Source organism: Zingiber officinale, chromosome 2B (genome assembly GCF_018446385.1).
Source record: "Zingiber officinale cultivar Zhangliang chromosome 2B, Zo_v1.1, whole genome shotgun sequence".
In the NCBI taxonomy this organism is placed as follows: Eukaryota; Viridiplantae; Streptophyta; class Magnoliopsida; order Zingiberales; family Zingiberaceae; genus Zingiber; species Zingiber officinale.
In genome coordinates, this window is record NC_055989.1 from 66,843,165 (window position 1) to 66,863,341 (window position 20,177).

The following is a 20,177-nucleotide window of genomic DNA, read 5'->3' on the forward strand; positions in this document are numbered from 1 at the left end:
CAAGGGGTGTTAAAAATATCAATCTGACCATTCGATTTGAATCGATCCGAAAAAATCAGATTTAAATAGAAGGTTTTTATATTCGAATCGGATTTCGATTCAAGGGTTAGAGATTTTCAAATCGGGTTTAGATTGATTCGGATTGATCTAAATTTATGTTTTAATACATTTTTAAAATTAAATTAATTTTTTTAAAAAAATTAAGAGACTTAATATGTATATCAATACTAATGTTAATATGATAATAATGAAATATTGAGATAAATGTAAAGATTATAAGAAAATTAGTATAAAAAAATTATTTTTAATTAAATTATTTATGTCGGATTTGGATTTGGATTGATCAGGTTAAACCTCAGGTTCAAGAGTTTTGGGTTGATTCAAATTCATATCGAATTTGAGTTAAAAATTTTTATAATTTTTCTTTAATTTGATTTAAATATGATCTAATTCATCTGAATTAGCATCCCAAATTCTGATTCTCTTTTTGTTAAATAAAATTGTATGAGCTGTGGTTTCATGTCGTATAGTGCTAATTATTTGTTAAAAACAAATAATTTAAATATTTGTAAAAGTATAATTTTTTATTTCATTGATGTGATAAATTTTAAATTATAAAAATAAAATTTATTTTAAAATATTTTCTCTATAAAACTGGGAAATTTTTACCAAAAAAGTTAATTAATTATTTAATTTTGGCGTATCTAGTGATCGGAATTGCGCTTTTACGGCTTTGCCCTTTTCCGGAAGGGTTTCTCTCAAAAGCGCGAGCCACGACGGCGGCGGCTTCATCGCGGAAGTCCTTCACAGCAAATCGCGGTACACGCTACGTACTGAATCTTCCTGTGCTCTCCAGCGACGTGTCTCTTCCGCTGGATCCATAGTTCAAACGAGCAGACGTTTTTGCTGCTCGAAGCTGCCGACGACGACTTGCGAGCACGGTTGAAAAATTACCTAAAAAACATTCTTCATAGTGCTTCGCCGCTGATTTTTTTTCCGTATATTACAAGGTACGAAGACTTCTTCAGTCATCTCTTCGGCTTCAGTTTTCGTCTTTTCGCCCAGTTTGCTGCTTTATGATTAACTAACTTCGAAATTTGTTACATTTCGTCTAAATCATGCGGCAATGCACATAACTACGTTATTTTGGCAGTGACACTAAGAAACTATGCAGTAAAATTTGTCGAATTGAATTGTGGTTGCTATTCGTTTTTTTAAATGCACTGAGATGTTGATTGAGCATATCAAAATGCTGGATGTGTGTGTTTATTAAAAAAGGTAGATCCGCTACCTTAGCGGTCCCTTTAGTGCCGGCCCCACGGATATGGAGGGAGGTTCATGCAGGTACACAGGCCATAGGCGCATGGCGGGGTAAATCCCAGGTCGTCAGTTCCTGAGAATCGACCCCTGGCCATTACGCCAGAGATACTATGCGCCCACCGTCTGTGCTACGCCCTGGGGGCATGTGTGTGTTTATTAATGTTCTGCTGGAACATTGTTCTGTCTTAGCAACGAGGGCGCATCCACTAGTTTACAGTAACAGTTGTTGACAAACTGCACTATACATGCTTGCAGATTGAATGTAGTAGTATGATAGATATGCTGAAAATTTGAACTATTCTATCCAGCTACTATTTGGGTTGTATTTGCAATTGCTTGTGACAATATACACTTACTTTTACAAGATGGAATTCAGTTGTTTCTTAGTTTTACTTTGATTTCTGTTTGATGCTTTCTTTGATCTTGGCTTATTTCTCCTTTTTGATACATCGATACAGGAAGTTGTTTTTTTAACATGGGTGAAGAGAAGAGCTTGACCAAACATCTGAAAAAGAAAGCAAAAAAGAACAAAAATCATAGAAAAGACCACCTTGACCATTCTAAGAAGAGTTCATCAAGTCACGGAAGCAGAAAAAGGAACAAGGATCCAAAACAAAGAAGAGGCTCTAGCAATGCACCTAAAGGTAGCAATACCGAAGAAGTGTCATTTAATGTTAAATCGAGAACCCCTATACTCAGGTTTGAGACTCCTTTCTTGCTCTCCTTTTATTAGCGCTGATCTTAAGACAAGGATCAACCCTGCTTGTATGTTGTGTCTATGAAAAGTAATCATGTATATCATTGCATGGTTGTTTAATCTTGAGGATAGCTAATATCTGTCATAATCAATGGAGCCATCTTGGTAACTGGTGTGCAGGAAACCAATTGATCCAGAAACCACAAAGTACTTTGCTGAAGTTGCAAATTTGTTCCACAGTAATGAGGTTGACCTAGAGGATCTGCCTACTATTTGCAATAATGCCCTGGAAGAAACTAGAGGGAAAGAAGTTGAGCTAGCAACAGACATGACTATAAGTCACACAATTCAAAATCTTCTTGAAGGCTGTGATATGGACAGATTATGTGGATTTCTTCGTAATAGTGCTAAAGGATTTGTGTCAATCGTGACTGATAAATTTGGATCACATGTAGCTGAGACAGCTCTCAGGTCGCTGGTGAAGCATATGGATGAAGAAGGTTCTTATGCTTATGCTGATGAGATACTCTCTAAGCTATGCCAGGTAAATCTCAGGCATCATTCCACGATACGGTGTGTCCTTATGTTAACCAAATCCGCCTTCATGCAGGTGGTGATTCTTGATGTTGTAAGTGTGATGTGCAGTCGTTATGGGTCTCATGTTCTTCGGAGTCTTCTATGTCTTAGCAAGGGTGTGCCGCTAAACTCTTTTGAAGAATTTCATGTTGCAAAGCTACAAGATAGTTTGGCCAAGCGGTTAAATAATAGGCCCATTCAATCTGGTGGAAGCAATAGCCAGAACTCTCAATATGCATTTCCTTCTCTTTTCAAATTTCTTGTTAGTGAAATGGTAAACCATGCAAAGGATGAGATCAAGACCCTGAGAGTCAATGAGCATAGCAGTTTTGTGTTGCAGGCATGCCACAACACTCTAAATTAGTATGAATTCGTAGCTGTTTTCTGGCCTTTATTTTTATATGTTTGTACATTTTGTCAGACTGTATTGAAGTTGTCAGTTGGGGATGATCAAGCTCTGTCTCATGCGATATCAACTGTGCTTGGCTGTGATATAAAAGATATTGCAGAGGGAAGGATTGTGAGTAATTCACAGAAGGAAGAAATCATGGATTTGCTTGAAGATACTGCTTCTAGTCATCTGTTGGAAGTAAGCTTATTTAGGCTAGCTATCTGAGTCTGTTTGCTTATCAGAATAACTTCAAGAATAACTCTTTTATATGTGTTTTTGCCACAATTACTTTAACACCATATAAAAAGATAAATAAATAAATTTTGTTAATATCTGATTTATAGTCAGACTAAACATCATCCCAATCAATGCTTCTTTTTCAATCTTTCCTCCATCTGTTTGACTCTTCCTTAATTCTTGATGCAGTGTATGATTTCCCTTCTGAGATATGTTTCTGATACTTTGTTTCTAAAGACATTGCTGATCATGCTCCTAAATCTGCAGGTCATAATTGAAGTGGCACCAGAAACTCTGTACAATGTGCTTCTCACTGAAGTATTCAAGGATTCATTATTTGTCATGTCATCACATAAGTATGGTAACTTTGTTGTGCAAACGCTAGTGTCTTCAGCAAGAACCAAGGATCAGGTATTAAAAGTGATTAAGATGATTTTCTGTTTTTCTAACAATTTATTACTTATTCAGTTTCTCATATATGACATATCAAAAGGGTTAACTGTTAAATCTTCCATTTAATCCATTGTATGAATAGGCTATTTGCTGCAAATACTATTTGCTCTTGGTATATGCAGACAGCCAAACAACCCCTTAGTTGCATGACCTATACATGTTGCCTCCCATGTTCACTCGTACATCTAATATTAGTTGATAAATCTTCCATCCTGGCAAGATATGAATAGACTATTTGCTGCAAACACTATTTGTGTTTGTATCTGCAAGCTACCAAATACTTAGAAAATGCGGAAGAAATAATTTCTTATACAAAAGAATAGATACACGACTCTCTTGTTTATAGAGAGAATTTATAATAGAAAGGAAACTAATGAAAAGGAAATTAAATAATAAGGAAACTAATTAAAGCTAATAATTGACAAATGATCCTTTCCTATTTTTCCTGATTTGTATATCTTTGATTTTAATGATTACAGGATTTCCAACACTCCCCCTCAAGCTGGTTTGTAGATATCTTCCATAGCCAGCTTGCTAGTCAACTTATCAAATTGTTTCTTGCGTAGTCCCTTTGTTAATACATCAGCTAATTGTTCATTTGTTGGAAGATATGTCTTGCATATTATTCCAGTGTTGATTTTCTCTTATGTTTATCCACCTCTATATGCTTTGTGCGATCATGAAGAACAGGATTATGAGCTATGGAAATAGCAGCTTTGTTGTCACAATAAACCTTTATAGGAGTTGAGTAAGAAAGCTTCAATTCCTCATCCTTTCAAATATCTCAATATCCTATAAACGACCTCGAAATGTTCTGCTCCTAGTGAGTGCATGAACTGACTTACCATGCTAACTGCGAAAGCGATATCAGGCCGCGTATGAGACAAGTAAATCAATTTTCCTAAGAGACTTTGATAAAGGTCCTTGTTCTTTACTTCTTTAGCCCTAGCAGCTTGTAACTTCAAGTTATGCTCAATTGGAGTCTCAACCATTTTACACCCAGTAAACCTGTTTCTCCAAGGGGATCAAGAATATATTTTCTTTGATTAACAAATATACCTTCCTTGGACCTTGCAAATTCCATTCCGAGGAAATACTTGAGGGCTCCTAGATCTTTAATTTGAAACTCTTTTGCAAGTCTCCTCTTTAGGTCTGCTAATTCTGTTTCATCATCACTGGTTAAGATAATGTCATCAACGTAAACAATTAAAACAACAACTTTACCTCTTTTTGAATGTTTATAAAATATTGTGTGATCTGTTTGACTCTGCCAAAAACCATAACTAATAACAGCCTTTCCAAAGCATTCAAACCATGCTATTGGTGATTGTTTGAGTCCATATAATGCCTTGTTTAATTTGCACACTTTTTCACTGCCAAGTCTCTTTTCAAATCCAAGCGGTAGACTCATGAACACCTCCTCTTCTAGATCACCATTGAGAAATGTGTTTTTAATGTCAAGTTGATGTAGAGGCCAATCTGAATTTACTGCAAGAGATAACAGAATTCTAATAGAGTTTATCTTAGCAACTGGAGCAAAGGTCTCTTGATAGTCAATCTCATAAGTCTGAGTGAAACCTTTACCCACCAGCCTAGCCTTGTACCTTTCAATGCTTCCATCAGCTTTACATTTTATTGTAAACACTCATTTACACCCAACTCGTTTCTTCCCTTTGGGTAGATCAACTATTTCCCAAGTGCCACTTCTCCTTAAAGCATTCATCTCTTCCATGACGGCTAAATTCCAACTCGGATCATTCAACGCTTCCTGTATATTCCTTGGAACAAACAAGTGTGAAATCCTAGAAATGGTTTTTTGACAGTCTTTGGTAGGAAAGATAATTTGCAATAGGATGATTAGTGCAATTTCGAACACCTTTTCTAATTGCTATAGGAACATCAAGCTCGGGAATAGTAGGTGAAGAATTAGACACAATAAGAGGAATCAAAAATGGACTTGTGATAAGGTTACCTGAAATTTCGAAGCCAGAGCTCGGTTTTTCAGACGGGTGTTGTGCAAGCTTGACATTCGAGTCTTTATTCCTTAGATGAAATCTCTTCCTAGTATAAACTTGAAGCTCAGAATTCAGATCACGAGTCATAACCATGAAATTTTCAGCATCCCATATGGCATGCAGCAGATCATTAAGAGCAAGAGTCTTCTTGTCACCCGTGATATAATCGATTTTTCCTTGCCCACAGATATACATTCGGATGGATTGCGGCCACCGGAGGAAGTTGTCACCATTTAGGCGGATACTGGTGATCTGGATTGAAAGAGAGTTGGAATGGTGTTGCAAGGTCTCAGAAGGTTCTAGCATAGTGGCAGGGATTGTAGTGATTTCGGACGTGACTTTTGATATAGCTCTGATACCAACTTAGAAAATGAGGAAGAAATAATTTCTTATACAAAAAAATAGGTACACGACTCTCTTGTTTATAGAGAGAATTTACAATAGAAAGGAAATTAAATAATAAGGAAATTAATTAAAGTTAATTAAAGCTAATAATTGACAAATGATCCTTTCCTATTTTTCTTGATTTGTATATCTTTGATTTTAATGATGACAGGATTTCCAACACAAATAACCACTTAGTTGCATTAACCTACACATGTTTTCTCTTGTATTAATTGGATATCTATAATCATCATAACTATCTGTCTTATGTCTGAAAATTTTACTATAACTTTCTATGGAATATAAAATCAAGTAATAGACGTGTTACCTGAGAACTAGGCGTTCTTTTATTTCTTCAGATGGAGTTAATCTGGAAGGAACTTGGTTCAAAATTTAATGAACTACTCAAGCTTGGAAAACCAGGAGTAGTTGCTTTAATGCTAGCTGCATCTGAGCGACTTCAAACCCATTTGCAGGAGGTTTTTCCTCACTTTTTATAATTTATAAGTTTCAGAGTACATACTTATAATCTCCAATATATCATTTTTTTATCAGCGCTATTGTTTTATTGTAATTTCTATATACAGTGTTGTCAAGCTCTTCGTGCAGCAGTAATTTTAGATTCAGAATCTCCAAGCTGCATTGTTCCACGGTTGCTGTTTCTTGAGAACTATTTCAAAGATAAATCCAGTTGGAAATGGCCTGCTGATAACAAAATGCATGTATTGGGTTGCATAATGTTACAAATCATTTTTAGGCATCCAAAGGTACTATAAAGCTTCCATTTAATCCATCACTTTGCTTATACTGAGCCCAAGTCATCTAGTTTGCTGCATCTTCCTAGAATAAGTTCCTTATTTTGTGTGATTTTCTTTTACAATGTATATGGCAACAACAGCAACCAATCCAGCCTTATGTCACAAGTTTGGCATCAATGGAGCCTGCCCATATCTTTCAAACTGCAAAAGATTCTGGAGGAGGCCATGTTATTGAGGCGTTTCTCAGTTCAGATGTTTCCTTGAGACTGAAGCACAAAGTTGTCACCAAGTAAGTCAAAGAGCATTAAATAGAAGAAAAAACTATCTTATGTTTGTGCCTGTTGATGCCTCTAATTCTTTTGACGATGGCCATTTGAGAATCTTGCAACATTGATAGGCAAACAGTAATTTGATCTTACCTCATGCAATAAACCTTTCTATCTCAACATTAATCAGGTAAAACCTTATTGGTGATATGACTAAAAGGGCAATTTATCATAGAAGAACCTTATAGTAAGCTGCATGTTTATTCCAATGAACATGTGCGTTTAATGCTTGTCTTTACATACAAAACTCCAGATAGAAGATATGCAAATGTTTTTGTGTATTTCTTTTGTCGCTGAATAATCTTTTGTAAATGATGTGGTAAAAATGATTCATTATGCAAATAGCTTTTTCTTTGTATACAAACTGTGGTGTTTGTCTGCCTTGCCCTCAGAAAAGGTTTTTCGTAGTACATGATGGTTTGGATTATGACTGTGCTGACATTTAGAAACAATTGATATCATTACATAGTTTTTACTGTGAAGAAGTGAAAAGAAATCCTTTATGCTTTGCATCACTGTTTAACTTTTAGATTACTTACCTTTCCAACTTTATGGTAGCTATCTGGGAATGCCTTTTCAATTTGTGCTGTGAAATTCTTTAACATTTGTTTAATCATCAAACGATTGCTGACATTACTACATGTTGAAATGCATTTTGAATTTAAGCAACTGATTTAAGCTCAACAAGATATGCATACTCTCTAATTTTTGCCATCTTAAGAAATCTAGTACTGATGCCTTTTTTTCGTTCATGCGATTGCTGCTTCTGAAGACTGCGAGATCATTATGGGGAACTAGCAATGAGTTCTTCTGGCTCATTTACAGTTGAGAAGTGCTTCAGCTCTGGTAACATGACCTTGAAAGAAACTATTGCAGAAGAAATTCTGGCTGTACAACCTGAACTTTCTAAGACAAAGCATGGACCATATTTGTTGAAGAAGCTTGATATTGATGGGTAAGTTCAATCTTATTGTCAGTGTGTGTGTGTATATATATATAGAGAGAGAGAGAATTGCTCTGCAGACCGCCTGCTGCGGAATCGTGCACGCCTTGACTATATTGGAGGCGCCTTCGTCAAATTATTTTTTTTAATGGAGTTGAGGCACCTGGATCAAATCCAGACGCCTTTATATATAATCAAAATTTCCTTAAACATGAACACTATACCCCATGAGCATCTAAAATTTTTAATCTTGAACACTATGACCCAAGAGGGAAACCTAAACCCTAAAGGGAAAATTTTATTAGCTTAAACCCATTATAACCCTAACTCCTAAATTCTAAAATCTTAAATCTTAAATTCATATAATATACCCTATGAGCATCTAAAACTGTTAATCTTGAACACTATAAACCAAGAGGGAGATCTGAACCCTAGAGGAAAAATCTTATTGACTCAAATCCATTATAACTCAACTCTTAAATCCTAAAATCTTGAACCCTAAATACATATAGTATATCCCAAAAAAATAAACAAAAAAAAATAAAGAAATAAAGATTTGGCACCTCAACGATATTTAAAAAAAAATCCCAAGGCGCCTCTGGTGCACACGAATCTGCAAGAACGGGTTCGCAACCTGTATATATATTGGTCACCTTCAAATAGCCGAAAGCTGCTATTGAAGTCCATATATCACAATTCAGCAGCCTGTTCTGTTGGGAGAAATTAAGGGAAATGTCATTTTACTCCAAAGGTGTATTCACTTTTTCAATCAGATTGCCAAAATATTCCTAAAATTCGAAAACTCTCTTCATTTTACCTCCCAAACTATCACAGTTAAGTCATCATGTATTACTTCCTGAAAAATGTGTTCATGTCAAAGTTTTGACAGTAGCGAGTTTCCTTGTAAATTCCAAGAGAAACAAGGGATTCGGAACCAAGTGCCAGAGTGCTCATAATCTCATTGTACAGCACATTCTCAGGAACTGCCTCCATTTCTGAGTTTCTTTTGCATATTTTCTGATTGAAATTATACAGTGGACATGACTCATCTCTTCCATCTCAAGTTATGAATCAATCTGCTTCTCTTTCTTTCTGGTTTTTACATGAACATTGAGGGCTTATCTCATATCTAAGTGAAGATATTTTTTTTGTAGATTTTTCTTGATTTTTTTCTTCTTTCATTTCAGATTTGCCAGCAGGCCCGAGCAGTGGAAGAAGAAACAAGAATCAAAAGAAAATGCCTACAAAGAGTTCCATGCCCTATTTGGCTCCAAGAGCGAGCCTGATGAGCAAAATAACAAAGCACCTGCATTTGCAAAATCCCCCAAGAAGCAACTCAAAAGGCACGAGAAGGTAGGCAGGGATGTTGGCAACGTTACGACCAACTCAGTATCCGAATTTCCTGGCCTCAATAAATCAAAGACTGAGCTGGGTTACCCTAGCAAAGAAACGAGTCGTAAGCGCAGTTTAGAGGAGGCATTTATGAGAAATGAAACTGGTAAGCGAAAATCGGTTGCAACAGATCTTGCTGACCTTGCTGCGAAATCAAGTTTGAGCGCAGAAGAAATTCAGCAGCTGTTCAAGCCATCAATGACAAACGATAACAAGCGGTACGACAATGCGAAGTTGCCTCTTCTGAAGAAGCAAAAGTGGTGAGGATGCAACTCCTAAGAAATTTTTGTTGTGATTACAAACAACCATTTAGAACAGGGTTTACTTGTTGCAGCGGCTTGAAGTAGATAGGCCCAAAAATTTGATATGACATGTTGTAAAGGCGTGATAATGATTAAAACGGCAACTTTCTCCTACTGGAGTTCACTTTGGTGTTTATCTCTATGGTCCTGCTTATTTAAGAGGATGGAAATAAAAATTGTAGAAAGATTTTTACAGTGGAAAACTTTTCCTTATTTACTTATGGTGGAATTATTTTTCTTTTATTTGTTGTTTACATAATGGGCAAACAAATTTACGAATCCATAAGCTGATTATTTTTTTTATCAATTTTTTGTTCATCCAAATTATTTACGAATTCATAAGCAGATTAATTTTTTTTTATCATTTTTCATTTATTCATGTGATAAAAGGTAATTTGTTTGTCCTCATTAATTTGTCTTTTGATTAATATGAATGAGGTAAATTATAAATAATTACTAGCTATTAGTTTAGATGGGCATGCTAAATTTTAATTTCATAATAATATTCCATGTCTCAATTCATTACTTTCCTTCCAATCAAATTTAAAATCAAATTTCTCCCAATTGACAATTGAGCCCTATGTGGTCGTTTATTGTGGTTCACTATTATGGCAAAAGATGAATACGTTCGCCCCCAGCGTGCCTACCAATCCGTTTCAAGGTCAACACGGAGGAGGTAAATCACATGCGGCTACTAGCCTTTGGAATAGTGACTAACACATAAGGGAGGTATTTACCTCGATTTTACCGAGATTCAAACTCCAGACCTCATTATAACAATATCTCATATGCTAACTACTAAACTCATATGAAGAGACCCGCTTATTGTGGTTCCACGTGACCGCGGACGGTGGCTCTATGTATATGATAATGTGAGGTTGCCTTGCCCAACCAAGGCACCGTGTGCGGTCTCTTCCTCCGTCTTTTTCTTTCTATTATTTTTATACTGTTTTTTTCTTTCTTATTCCTAAATATACTTTTTTTCTCTTTCCTTCCCATTATTTTCTACTCTGAATTCCTTTCCTTTTTCATTTTCTTACAGGATAAGATTCTAAATAAATTATAAATAAATTAAACATTCATAAATAAATTTAGACAAAAATCATTTAGGTTGATTTAATAGTAAAGAAATATATAAATAAAAAATAAAAGTTTGATACTCCATCCAATAATTTTTTTTTTATGTTTATTTGATACACACATAATCTTAAATAAAACGAATTATGATAGATCATGTTTTCTAAATTTTTTGAATATTAGTTAAAATTATAGTTAAATCTCAAGGAAAAATTTAGAGATAGACACATAAAATGGAGCTCATAAAAGTAAAATTAGTAGGTCATGAATTTATGTATCTATTCTTGTGTTTTTCTTTAAAAAAATTTCCCTTTATGTTAAAAATGATAAAATAAAAGTTTGATACTCCATCCAATAGAATTTTTTTTTATGTTTATTTGTTACCCACATAATCTTAAATAAAATGAATTATTGATAGATCATGTTTTCTAAATTTCATAAATATTAGTTAAAATTATAGTTACTCTAATATATTTAAAATTATTAAATAATTATAGTTAAAAGTATTTAATATTGATTAAAATTATTTAGATATTAATTAAAATTAATCTAATTTAACTAGTCTAACTTAATTAAAATTGATCAAATATTATTGAAGTGGTTTTGATCACAATTTTAAAAATATTTAAATTAATTTTGATTAATATTATTTCGTATTTTATTTTTTTTTATTGGTATCAGGTATCCGATTTATGTTGACTAATCGTGAGGTGATCGATTCAGCCCCATAGAAGTTTTCCATGGGACATCAAGGTAAATCGGGAAACGCTTATAACAGGAGTGTTCTTAGGCTAACCGCCTATTAAAAAAAAATCATTCATTAATTCACAATCCCACATAAGTTTTCCACTAGATATCAAGGTAAATTGAGAAGTACTCGCAATTGGAGTATTCTTGGGTTAATCGTCAATTAAGAAAAATTCATTTATTAATTCATAAAAGTTGAAACTTGATCTTTGATGTCTGTGAAATTGGGAAAATATCTTACTTTTGTCGGGATAATATTACTCCGTATTCGAATAGATTGAAAGTAAAATTAAAAAATATTATGAATCTGTAAGTGTATAGAAATGTCGTCAGTAATATAAAAGATTATCGAAATCACAGGGATTGTTGATTAAGCACTAGAGATATTACAACGTAAGTTATCTAGACGGTCGAAAGTTGACTTTGGCACTTGCGAACTAACGAGAGAGATTGAAGAAAGGGAAAGAAGGTTGATAGAAAGAGAAAGAGAAGAGAGTTGGTTTAGGGAAGGTTGGCTTGGGAAAGTAATTCTAAGATTTCAGTATCATTGTGATACTCCTTAATGTAATATAGATTTCTGATCTCAATTCCTCTATGTCTATGACTAGTAGGGAACCTAAATGAATACCGATGTTACCCCATGACGATTTTACTAGAGTGTTCTCCCTATTGATATATTCGATGCTACTAAGTAAAAAAGTACAATATAGAAGGTCTGGTTTGGTGGTTACCCTTTGTCACCAAGAGACCCCCGGTCATGTGATCTAAATTAGTCTATCATCTCCTAGCATAGAATTGGGAAAAACTCATTAAGCACTACTTAGAGTCTCCCTTATATGGACTTAGCCTCCATTTCAAGGGAGCGCCCAAGATGTCTAGTTTAATAGTTACCTTCTATCACTAAGAGACCCTGGTCATATAATCTCGAGTATTCTCGTTACGCGACGACTAATCTATACATTCATCCAATTAAATAACAAGCGTTAGCTGTTGGGTCGATCAATAAGAGGATATGATTATTGATTTTATGCTTCAGTGATTTCAATTAAATTGAGAGTGCAAATCTTATTCTTTTAGTGAAGTAGAATAAGATTAATAAAATTATCTTGATTAATCATGAGTTAATTAGATCAAATTAATTTATTGGAGCTTAATTTAATTGGGTCCGATCAGGTCCCTTTGGTGGCTTGAATATAAACTCGGATAAATTATATGAGTCATAATTTATGAAATTTGTAGGAATACATTAATTAGATAATTATGTCATTCTCTATTAAAAGTTTATATCAGAATAGAAAGTTGTGACCACACATATATAATAATCCTCGTTTGAGTTTGAGAGAACACCAAAGAAAGCTTGGAGGTTTGAAGAGTACAGAGAAGAATTGTTAAAGTACGCTGCTTCAAAGGTAATATCTAATTATTTGTGTGTTGTAATTAATTATTCGTGTTAAATACATAGAACAATCACAATCCTGTGTAGTAGAGATCATTGGAATCACAAGAAACTAATTTTGTGATTTGGTATTCTTAACCTTAGCTTTTATTGGTATCAAAGCCATGGGTTTTGATATTATTTTACATATTTCGAATTGATCAATTATTTATGCATGTTTTAGTTAAAGCTGTGTTAGATTTATGTGATCATGGTTTAAATGAATGAATTTATTTTTGAACAGTTTATGGCCCTAGTTTTTTTTTGGTAAAATTGTATTTTGTATTTTCGAGTATGTAACCAAGGAGGCAGATTATGACTCCATGTTTCCCCTTGTTTTATTTTCTAGCAATTATTTTGCAATTTTTCAAAGTTGAAATTTTCTTCCACTGTCTCGAAATTATGGAGGACCAATAGGAGCTTCAGAACCGAATCACAGATCCCATGAACAACAAGACAAGGCCAAATTTGGGTTGTTGGATTGAAGATTTGGGCTGGATACATGTAGATTAAAATTGAAGAATTGGATCAATTTGATATTTAATTCATTTGTAATTTTGTGTCTAGGATGGGCCATAAATTTGTTCTTGCTTAATTATTGCTTATATTGCTTTAATTATTATATGATTTAATTGTCATTCATGTATCATGCAACGTAGATTGCATAAACACCACTTTAGGTAAAATTTTATTTATTTTCTATTCTAATTCGTTTAGTTTAGAAAATAAATATAGTGATTAATAATTGAACTATTTTACGAGTTAAAATAGTTAGGATATTATTATTCTGTTAAAACCCAAAATTTAAAAAAATATTAAGTGTGAGAGGGTGAATTTTAAATGAGCCCACGATCTCCCTTATCTGTTTATTAGTGAGAATATATGTATGCCTCATGCCAATTTTTTTGATCTCCCTATAGGAGGGCTACATTGTTTTGATTACTTGATGGGACCCATTATGATAATTATTTTAATAGTAAAATTGATTATGCTTGCCCTATAGGTGGCATGATTAATTTGTCACCTGATAAATAATTATTTTAAAGGTATACACTTAAGTCAGTGATATTGTGAGAACTTCCTATAGAATATTTTTGCAGTATTTTTTGATGGCCAAAATCAAGCAATACTAAATTAATATTGCATGTGTTGCTAGATATATTTAATTTAGTAGGAGGGTCTCAACCTAGCTATAAATCATATTTATTTTTCCCAAAGAAAAATATGTATTACAATTTTGGAGTTTTAAGTAATTGCTGTGTTGTAGTAGTTTTGGGATCTACGCATGCTTTTCATGCATAACACTTTATTTTATTTATTATATGCATTGGTCATTTAATTTATTTTATTTTCAAAAAATGACTATTCACTGTCTTTGATTCTAACTAACAACTAATTTATTGGAGAAAATTACATTGATTGGAAATGCAATTTGATGATTGTCTTAACTGTGGAGAAACACAAATATGTGTTTACTGAACCATGTCCATTGGTACCTATGGTGGAGTCCACACAGCTCAAAAGCAGGCTTATGATAAGTGAATCAGTTCTGATGAGATGGCTCGTTGCTACATATTGGGATCCATCTCAAATGTGCTGCAACAGAGACATCAAAACATGGACACTACTATAAAAAATCATGGAAAGTCTCTAAGAAATGTTTGAGCATCAAGGATGCTAGGCACGCCAAGTAGCTATTAGAACCATTATGAACATGTGCATGGAACCCAGGACATCCGTGAGAGATCACATGCTTGCATTGATCGCTTAGTTTAATGTGGCTGAGGTTTTAGGAGTTGAAATCAAATAAGAGACTCAGGTTGACATGGCACTTGAGACTCTCCTTGAGATGTTCTCAGGGTTTAAAGTCAACTACAACATGAATAAGCTGAATATGCCCCTGACTGAGCTGATGAAGGAACTCCAAAATGCTGAAAGTGTTCTTAAGACTAAAAGTGGTGATGTATTTGTTGCTGCTTTTGTTGGGTCATCTTATTCCAAGCCAAAAAGTAAGAGTGGAAATAAGAGGAAGAAGCCCAACAAGAAGGGTCCACAACAAACTGCAAAGAAGGCAAAGGTAGATGGCAAGCCTAAGGGAAAGTGTTTCCATTGTGGAGAGAGGGGTCATTGGAAGAGCAACTGGCAGGAATACCTAGCTTCCAAACAGCAAGGTGGTGGCGAGTTATCTTTTATTGAGTCTTGTTTAGTGTTAATTCTACTAATATTTAGATTGTATATCCTGAAGCACTAATCATATATACAATACATTGTAGGAGTTCCAAGTAACCAATGAGCTCAATGAAGGGGAACATACTCTTAGAGTTGGCACAGGAGCTATGGTGTCTGCAAGAGCTGTTGGAGTTGTTTATCTTTATTTTTTTATAATAAACATTTATTTTTAAGACATTGTTATTATGTTCCAAAGATTACTAGAAATTTGATTTCTGTTACTTTATTATTTAGACAAGGATATTATTTCCATTTTTCACAAATGGTGGTTGATATTACCTTGAATAAAACTCTTATATGCAAGGGACATTTGTATGTCTTAAAACCTGTTGATAGCTCATTGCATCACATTGAATCCAACAAACGAATAAACTTATCTCCTACCAATGAACTTATTTGTGGCACTTGAGACTTGGTTATATCTGTTGGTGCAATTTTCTTAGGTCAAGGTTGACCAGTTTAACTAAGTTTGAGTTGGTTCAAACTTGAGTCTTGATATTTGAGTTTTGATGTTTGACAAAATATGGAGATTGTAGGTACAATTGTCTATTTAGAGAGATTATTGGTGTAATTCTCCTCTGATCAAAGTTTGACCAATTTGATATGAAAAAGAGTCAAGTAGGTTAAGGTTGACCGAATACTTAATTGGGAAGTTCTAACTGGAGGTTAGGCAAGAGCAAGACCAGCAGAAAGGTTGGCAGAAGAAGAAAATCTAAGTGCATCGATGTCAACCGAACACTTGGTGTAAAAATCCTGGTGAGTAAAGTCAGGTGAAAAGTCCTAGTAAGTGAAGCTAGGCAGATGAAAATCCTAGTGAGTGAAGCTAGGTGATGAAAAGTCTTAGTGAGTGAAGCCAGGTAAAAAGCCCTGGTGAGTGACACTAGATAGTGAGGAAGTCCTGGTGATTAAAGCTAGACAGTTAAAAATTAAGATGGATCAAAGGTTGATCGGACATCTAGTGATTAGAAGTCCAAGTGGGTCAAGGTTGACCAGACATTTTGCACGAGATGAAAAGCCTAATTGGGTCAAGATTAATCGGGCATTTGACATGAGAAGAAAAGTCCAAGTGGGTTAAAGGATTGACTGGATATTTAGTGAAGAAGTCCCAGCAAGTCAAGGGTGACCGGATGCTAAGCAATGAGGAGTCCCAACAGATCACAGTTGACTAGATGTTGCGTAAGGAACCATGTTTTAAGCAATTAAGCTAAAGGCTTAATCACTTAAGTCATTTGATCACGGAAACAGAATGGAGCTGAATCGATTGAGGTAATCTATTCATCAAGCCTTAATCGATTAGGCTAATCGACTAAGGTTGTTTTTTTGAGAAGCAGAAGCTATGATAAGCGATTAAGCAGGGAGGCTTAATCACTTACGGCTAATTCTCGAAGAATAAACAAAAAGCTTCCTAATTAATTAGGCTAATCAATTAGAAATGCTTAATTGATTGGGATAGTCGATTAAACTTTAGAAAAGTAGTCGTTATGCAAGTTGCTGACGTGGTAATCGATTAAGGAGATTCTTAATCGATTAAGGCGCCAACGGTAATCTTATAAAAGGATTTTTCATGCATTGTTTCATCAGAGCTTTTGACATTGGTTCTTGAGATTTGGGGAGACAAGTATTGTTGCATTTCTCGCCTTCAAGAGGCATTCCAAAGCAAAAAGAGCTCAAGCAAATCAAGGTTCAAAGCGCTAAGTTGTGTTTTAATTTGTATTTGTGTTTCGAGTTGTATTTTTATTCTTGAGCTTGTACGAGATTTCTCCGCCTCCATATTATTTCCGAGAATGAGTGTTTTCATAGTGTAGAGGTGTACACTATGTGGATCCTTGGATTAGTCATCTCATTTGAAGTGGATACCAAGTAAATCCTATTTGTTAGTATTGGAGTAGCTTAGCTTCGAGTATTCCGCTACCAATCATCATCATTGAAGCAAAGCGAGCTATTCATCCCCCCCTCCACCCCCTAACTCCAAAGTGTCACAATAATATCAACCTGAATAGGATTCAAAGGTTGGTAAAGGGTGGACCTTTAAGTGATTTAAAGATGAAAAACTTGCATGTATATGAATCTTGTTTAGAATGTAAGATGACTAAGAGATCCTTTAAATCTAAAGGAAATAGAGTAAATGAAGTTTTGGAATTAGTGCACACTAATGTATGTGGACCAATTAGTGTTCAAGCTAGAGGTGGATTTGAGTATTTCATTACCTTCACTGATGATTACTTTAGATACGATTATGTTTACCTAATGTCTCACAAATCTGAAGCTTTTGATAAATTCAAAAAATTCATAAATGAAGTGGAAAAATAATTGGGTAAGAGCATAAAGACATTTTGATCAGATAGAAGTGGTGAGTATCTATCTAAGGACTTTAGAACATGCTTATCAAATAATGGGATATTATCCCAATTGAGCTCACCAGCTACTCAGCACAATAGTATCTCTAAAATGAGAAATAGGACTTTGTTGGATATGGCTAGATCCATGCTAGGTTTCTCTAAGCTCAGTACTATTGGTGCGGTTAGCACTAACGATTTAACCCATGTTTTGATGAATGACAAATCAGGTTAAGTTAGTTTATTGTTGTCTGACACTTTGATCGAGTGTGCAGGAGAAGTCCAGACAGGTCGACGGGCTGACCGGATGTCTGGCATGAAGCCCAGCTAGGTCGACGGGCTGACCGGATAGCTGGCGAGAAGTCCAAGCGGGTCGACGGGCTGACCGGACGCTTGGCAAGAAGTCCAGCTAGGTCGACGGGCTGACCGGATAGCTGGCGAGAAGTCCAGACGGGTCGATGGGCTGACCGGACGTCTGGCAGGTAAGTGAGGTAAGTCACTAGAGGGGAGTGACTGGGAGGACGCGTTCCCGGGAAGGGAACATTAGGCGTCGATCCGGCTTAGATCCATTTCGGATATCTAAGTCGAGATCGTGACTAGATTCCGGTCTCGGAAAGACGGAATCTAAGTCATACTTCTTATACTGAACTCATAAACTGTGCTAACACTTTATTTTGCAGGATCTATTTGTCTCGGACTAACCTTGTTTTGGTCCGGGCGCCCGGAGGGGATCCGGGCGCCCGGAGGTCCGGGCGCCCTGGAGGCAAAAATTATCCTGACCGCGCGTCGCCACTTGGAGTTCACTGGTTGGACTTGCCACGTCTCACCAGGGCGCCTGGAAGGGATCCAGGGCGCCCCGAGCTTCATATAAAAGATGGAGCGGAGGCAGAGATCAGAATCAACTCAGAACTCTCATACTGCTTGCTCTACTGCTCTGCGCTCCTGCGACGCTAACGAAGATCCGACGATATACTCCTTTCCTGTTCTTTAATTCTTGTCGGTATCTTCTTTATTTTGCTAGCATTACTGTACCTTAAATTGTAATCATTTTCGAACTGCTAGTGATTGCCCAACGAAAGTACTCACGGAGTACGGGCCTTCCAGTAGGAGTCGTCACAGGCTCCGAACGAAGTAAAATTCATTGTGTCCAATTTTTATTCTGCTGCGTTTATACTCGTTATTTTTCAAATCGATATTCACCCCCCCCCTCTATCGACGTTTCACGATCCAACAAGTACATCCTTTTGGGGATATGCTATTCAAACTGTAATATACTTATTGAACATGATTCCTTCTAAGTATGTCTCTAAGACACCTCTAGAATTGTGGAATGGGCTTGTGCCTAATCAAAGACATATTCAGGTATGGGGATGCCCTGTATATGTGTTGAAGAGAAAGATAGATAAAATATAATCTAGGTCAAGATTATGCATGTTTGTTGGATATCCTAAGCGAACAAGAGGATATTACTATTAGATCGAGACGCACATGAAAGGGGAGTGAATCATGTGATTTTAAAAACTTCTTCTTTTCAGTTTTATAAAGACAAGTATGCAGTGGAAAAACTAAGTATGAAAATAGAAACTCGATCAGTTTTACTTGATTCAGAGCCTTCCGTGACTCCTACTCCAAGACCCAGGTCCCACAGACCTATTGATGAGTAATCTACTAATATCCTCTTCCAAAACTGTCATAAGAGGAAAATGAGTACAATAAAAAATTTAGGACAAGTGTAACACACTATACTTTTCTTTATACATAAATTAAGTACAATAATAAATGTTCATTACCCAACACCTTTGAAGATGATTGGATTAGGGTTGGTGTTTGGACGATTCCTCGGCAGTAGTCAGGCATAGCAACATCGTAGCAGAGCAGTAGCATAAAGCCAGAGCAGTCAAAACGGCAAACGGACGCATAGAAGCTTGTAATTGAAGTGTGTATTGAAGGCTAGTCGAGATGCTCTTTTATTGAGTGTTGAAGGTGTCTTCTATAGCACCAAAGTCTCCTTCAACCCCAAAAAATTATCCCATAACTGTAGCTTCTTATCGTCATTGAAGTCTTTTGTGTTATCTGACTGAAGGCACCTTCCAAGTTCTTGAAGGCACCTTCTATAGCCCTGCTCAAGGCCCCTTCCATAGCCTTGCTCAAGGAACCTTCTGTTGCTTGGAAGGCGCCTCAGGTACAATTCATCTGAGACATCTTGTGCTCCTTTTGCTCTGTAAAATGTGTTAGTCCAACACAAAATATCTAACCTGTAAAATAAAATTAGCACATTAATAAAATAGCAGTAATAATTAGTTCCTATCCTTCCAAGACTAGGAACTAGTTAAGGTCTTAGTTTAAGGATATAAAATAGACCTAAACTGGATATGCGCCTACTGTCCCCTCAAACGGGGCGCATCCTCACTGAGTCACTCTCCTCCAGTAACTTATATTAACTTACTAAATGTCAAGTTACCTCCTTGACATCCAATCTGAGTCACCAGGTCTTCCTGCTAGAATCACGCATCCAGACTTCGCCAATCGGGTATCGAACATCCTGACCTGCTGTCGGAA

The 20,177-nt window shown here is 35.6% G+C and overlaps 1 protein-coding gene across 1 annotated transcript; it reads left to right on the forward strand.

Moving 5' to 3' along the window:
* Positions 1-715: 715 nt before the first annotated feature.
* LOC122045764 (pumilio homolog 23-like) lies at positions 716-10,015 on the forward strand. The gene is made up of 11 exons (XM_042606127.1): positions 716-1,010; positions 1,779-2,019; positions 2,198-2,561; positions 2,628-2,933; positions 3,015-3,182; positions 3,489-3,632; positions 6,433-6,552; positions 6,661-6,840; positions 6,972-7,120; positions 7,930-8,112; positions 9,288-10,015. The coding sequence occupies exons 2-11, from the start codon at positions 1,796-1,798 to the stop codon at positions 9,754-9,756; spliced, it is 2,307 nt and encodes a 768-aa protein (XP_042462061.1). The 5' UTR covers positions 716-1,010; positions 1,779-1,795; the 3' UTR covers positions 9,757-10,015.
* The last annotated feature ends 10,162 nt before the right edge of the window (positions 10,016-20,177 follow it).

Excerpts from the sequence above, each read along its gene's own strand:
- LOC122045764 (XM_042606127.1), top strand. The coding sequence starts at position 1,796 with ATGGGTGAAGAGAAGAGCTTGACCAAACATCTGAAAAAGAAAGCAAAA. Across the intron at positions 7,121-7,929 it reads AAGCACAAAGTTGTCACCAA|ACTGCGAGATCATTATGGGG; the intron begins GTAAGTCAAAGA and ends CTGCTTCTGAAG. Across the intron at positions 8,113-9,287 it reads AAGAAGCTTGATATTGATGG|ATTTGCCAGCAGGCCCGAGC; the intron begins GTAAGTTCAATC and ends CTTTCATTTCAG.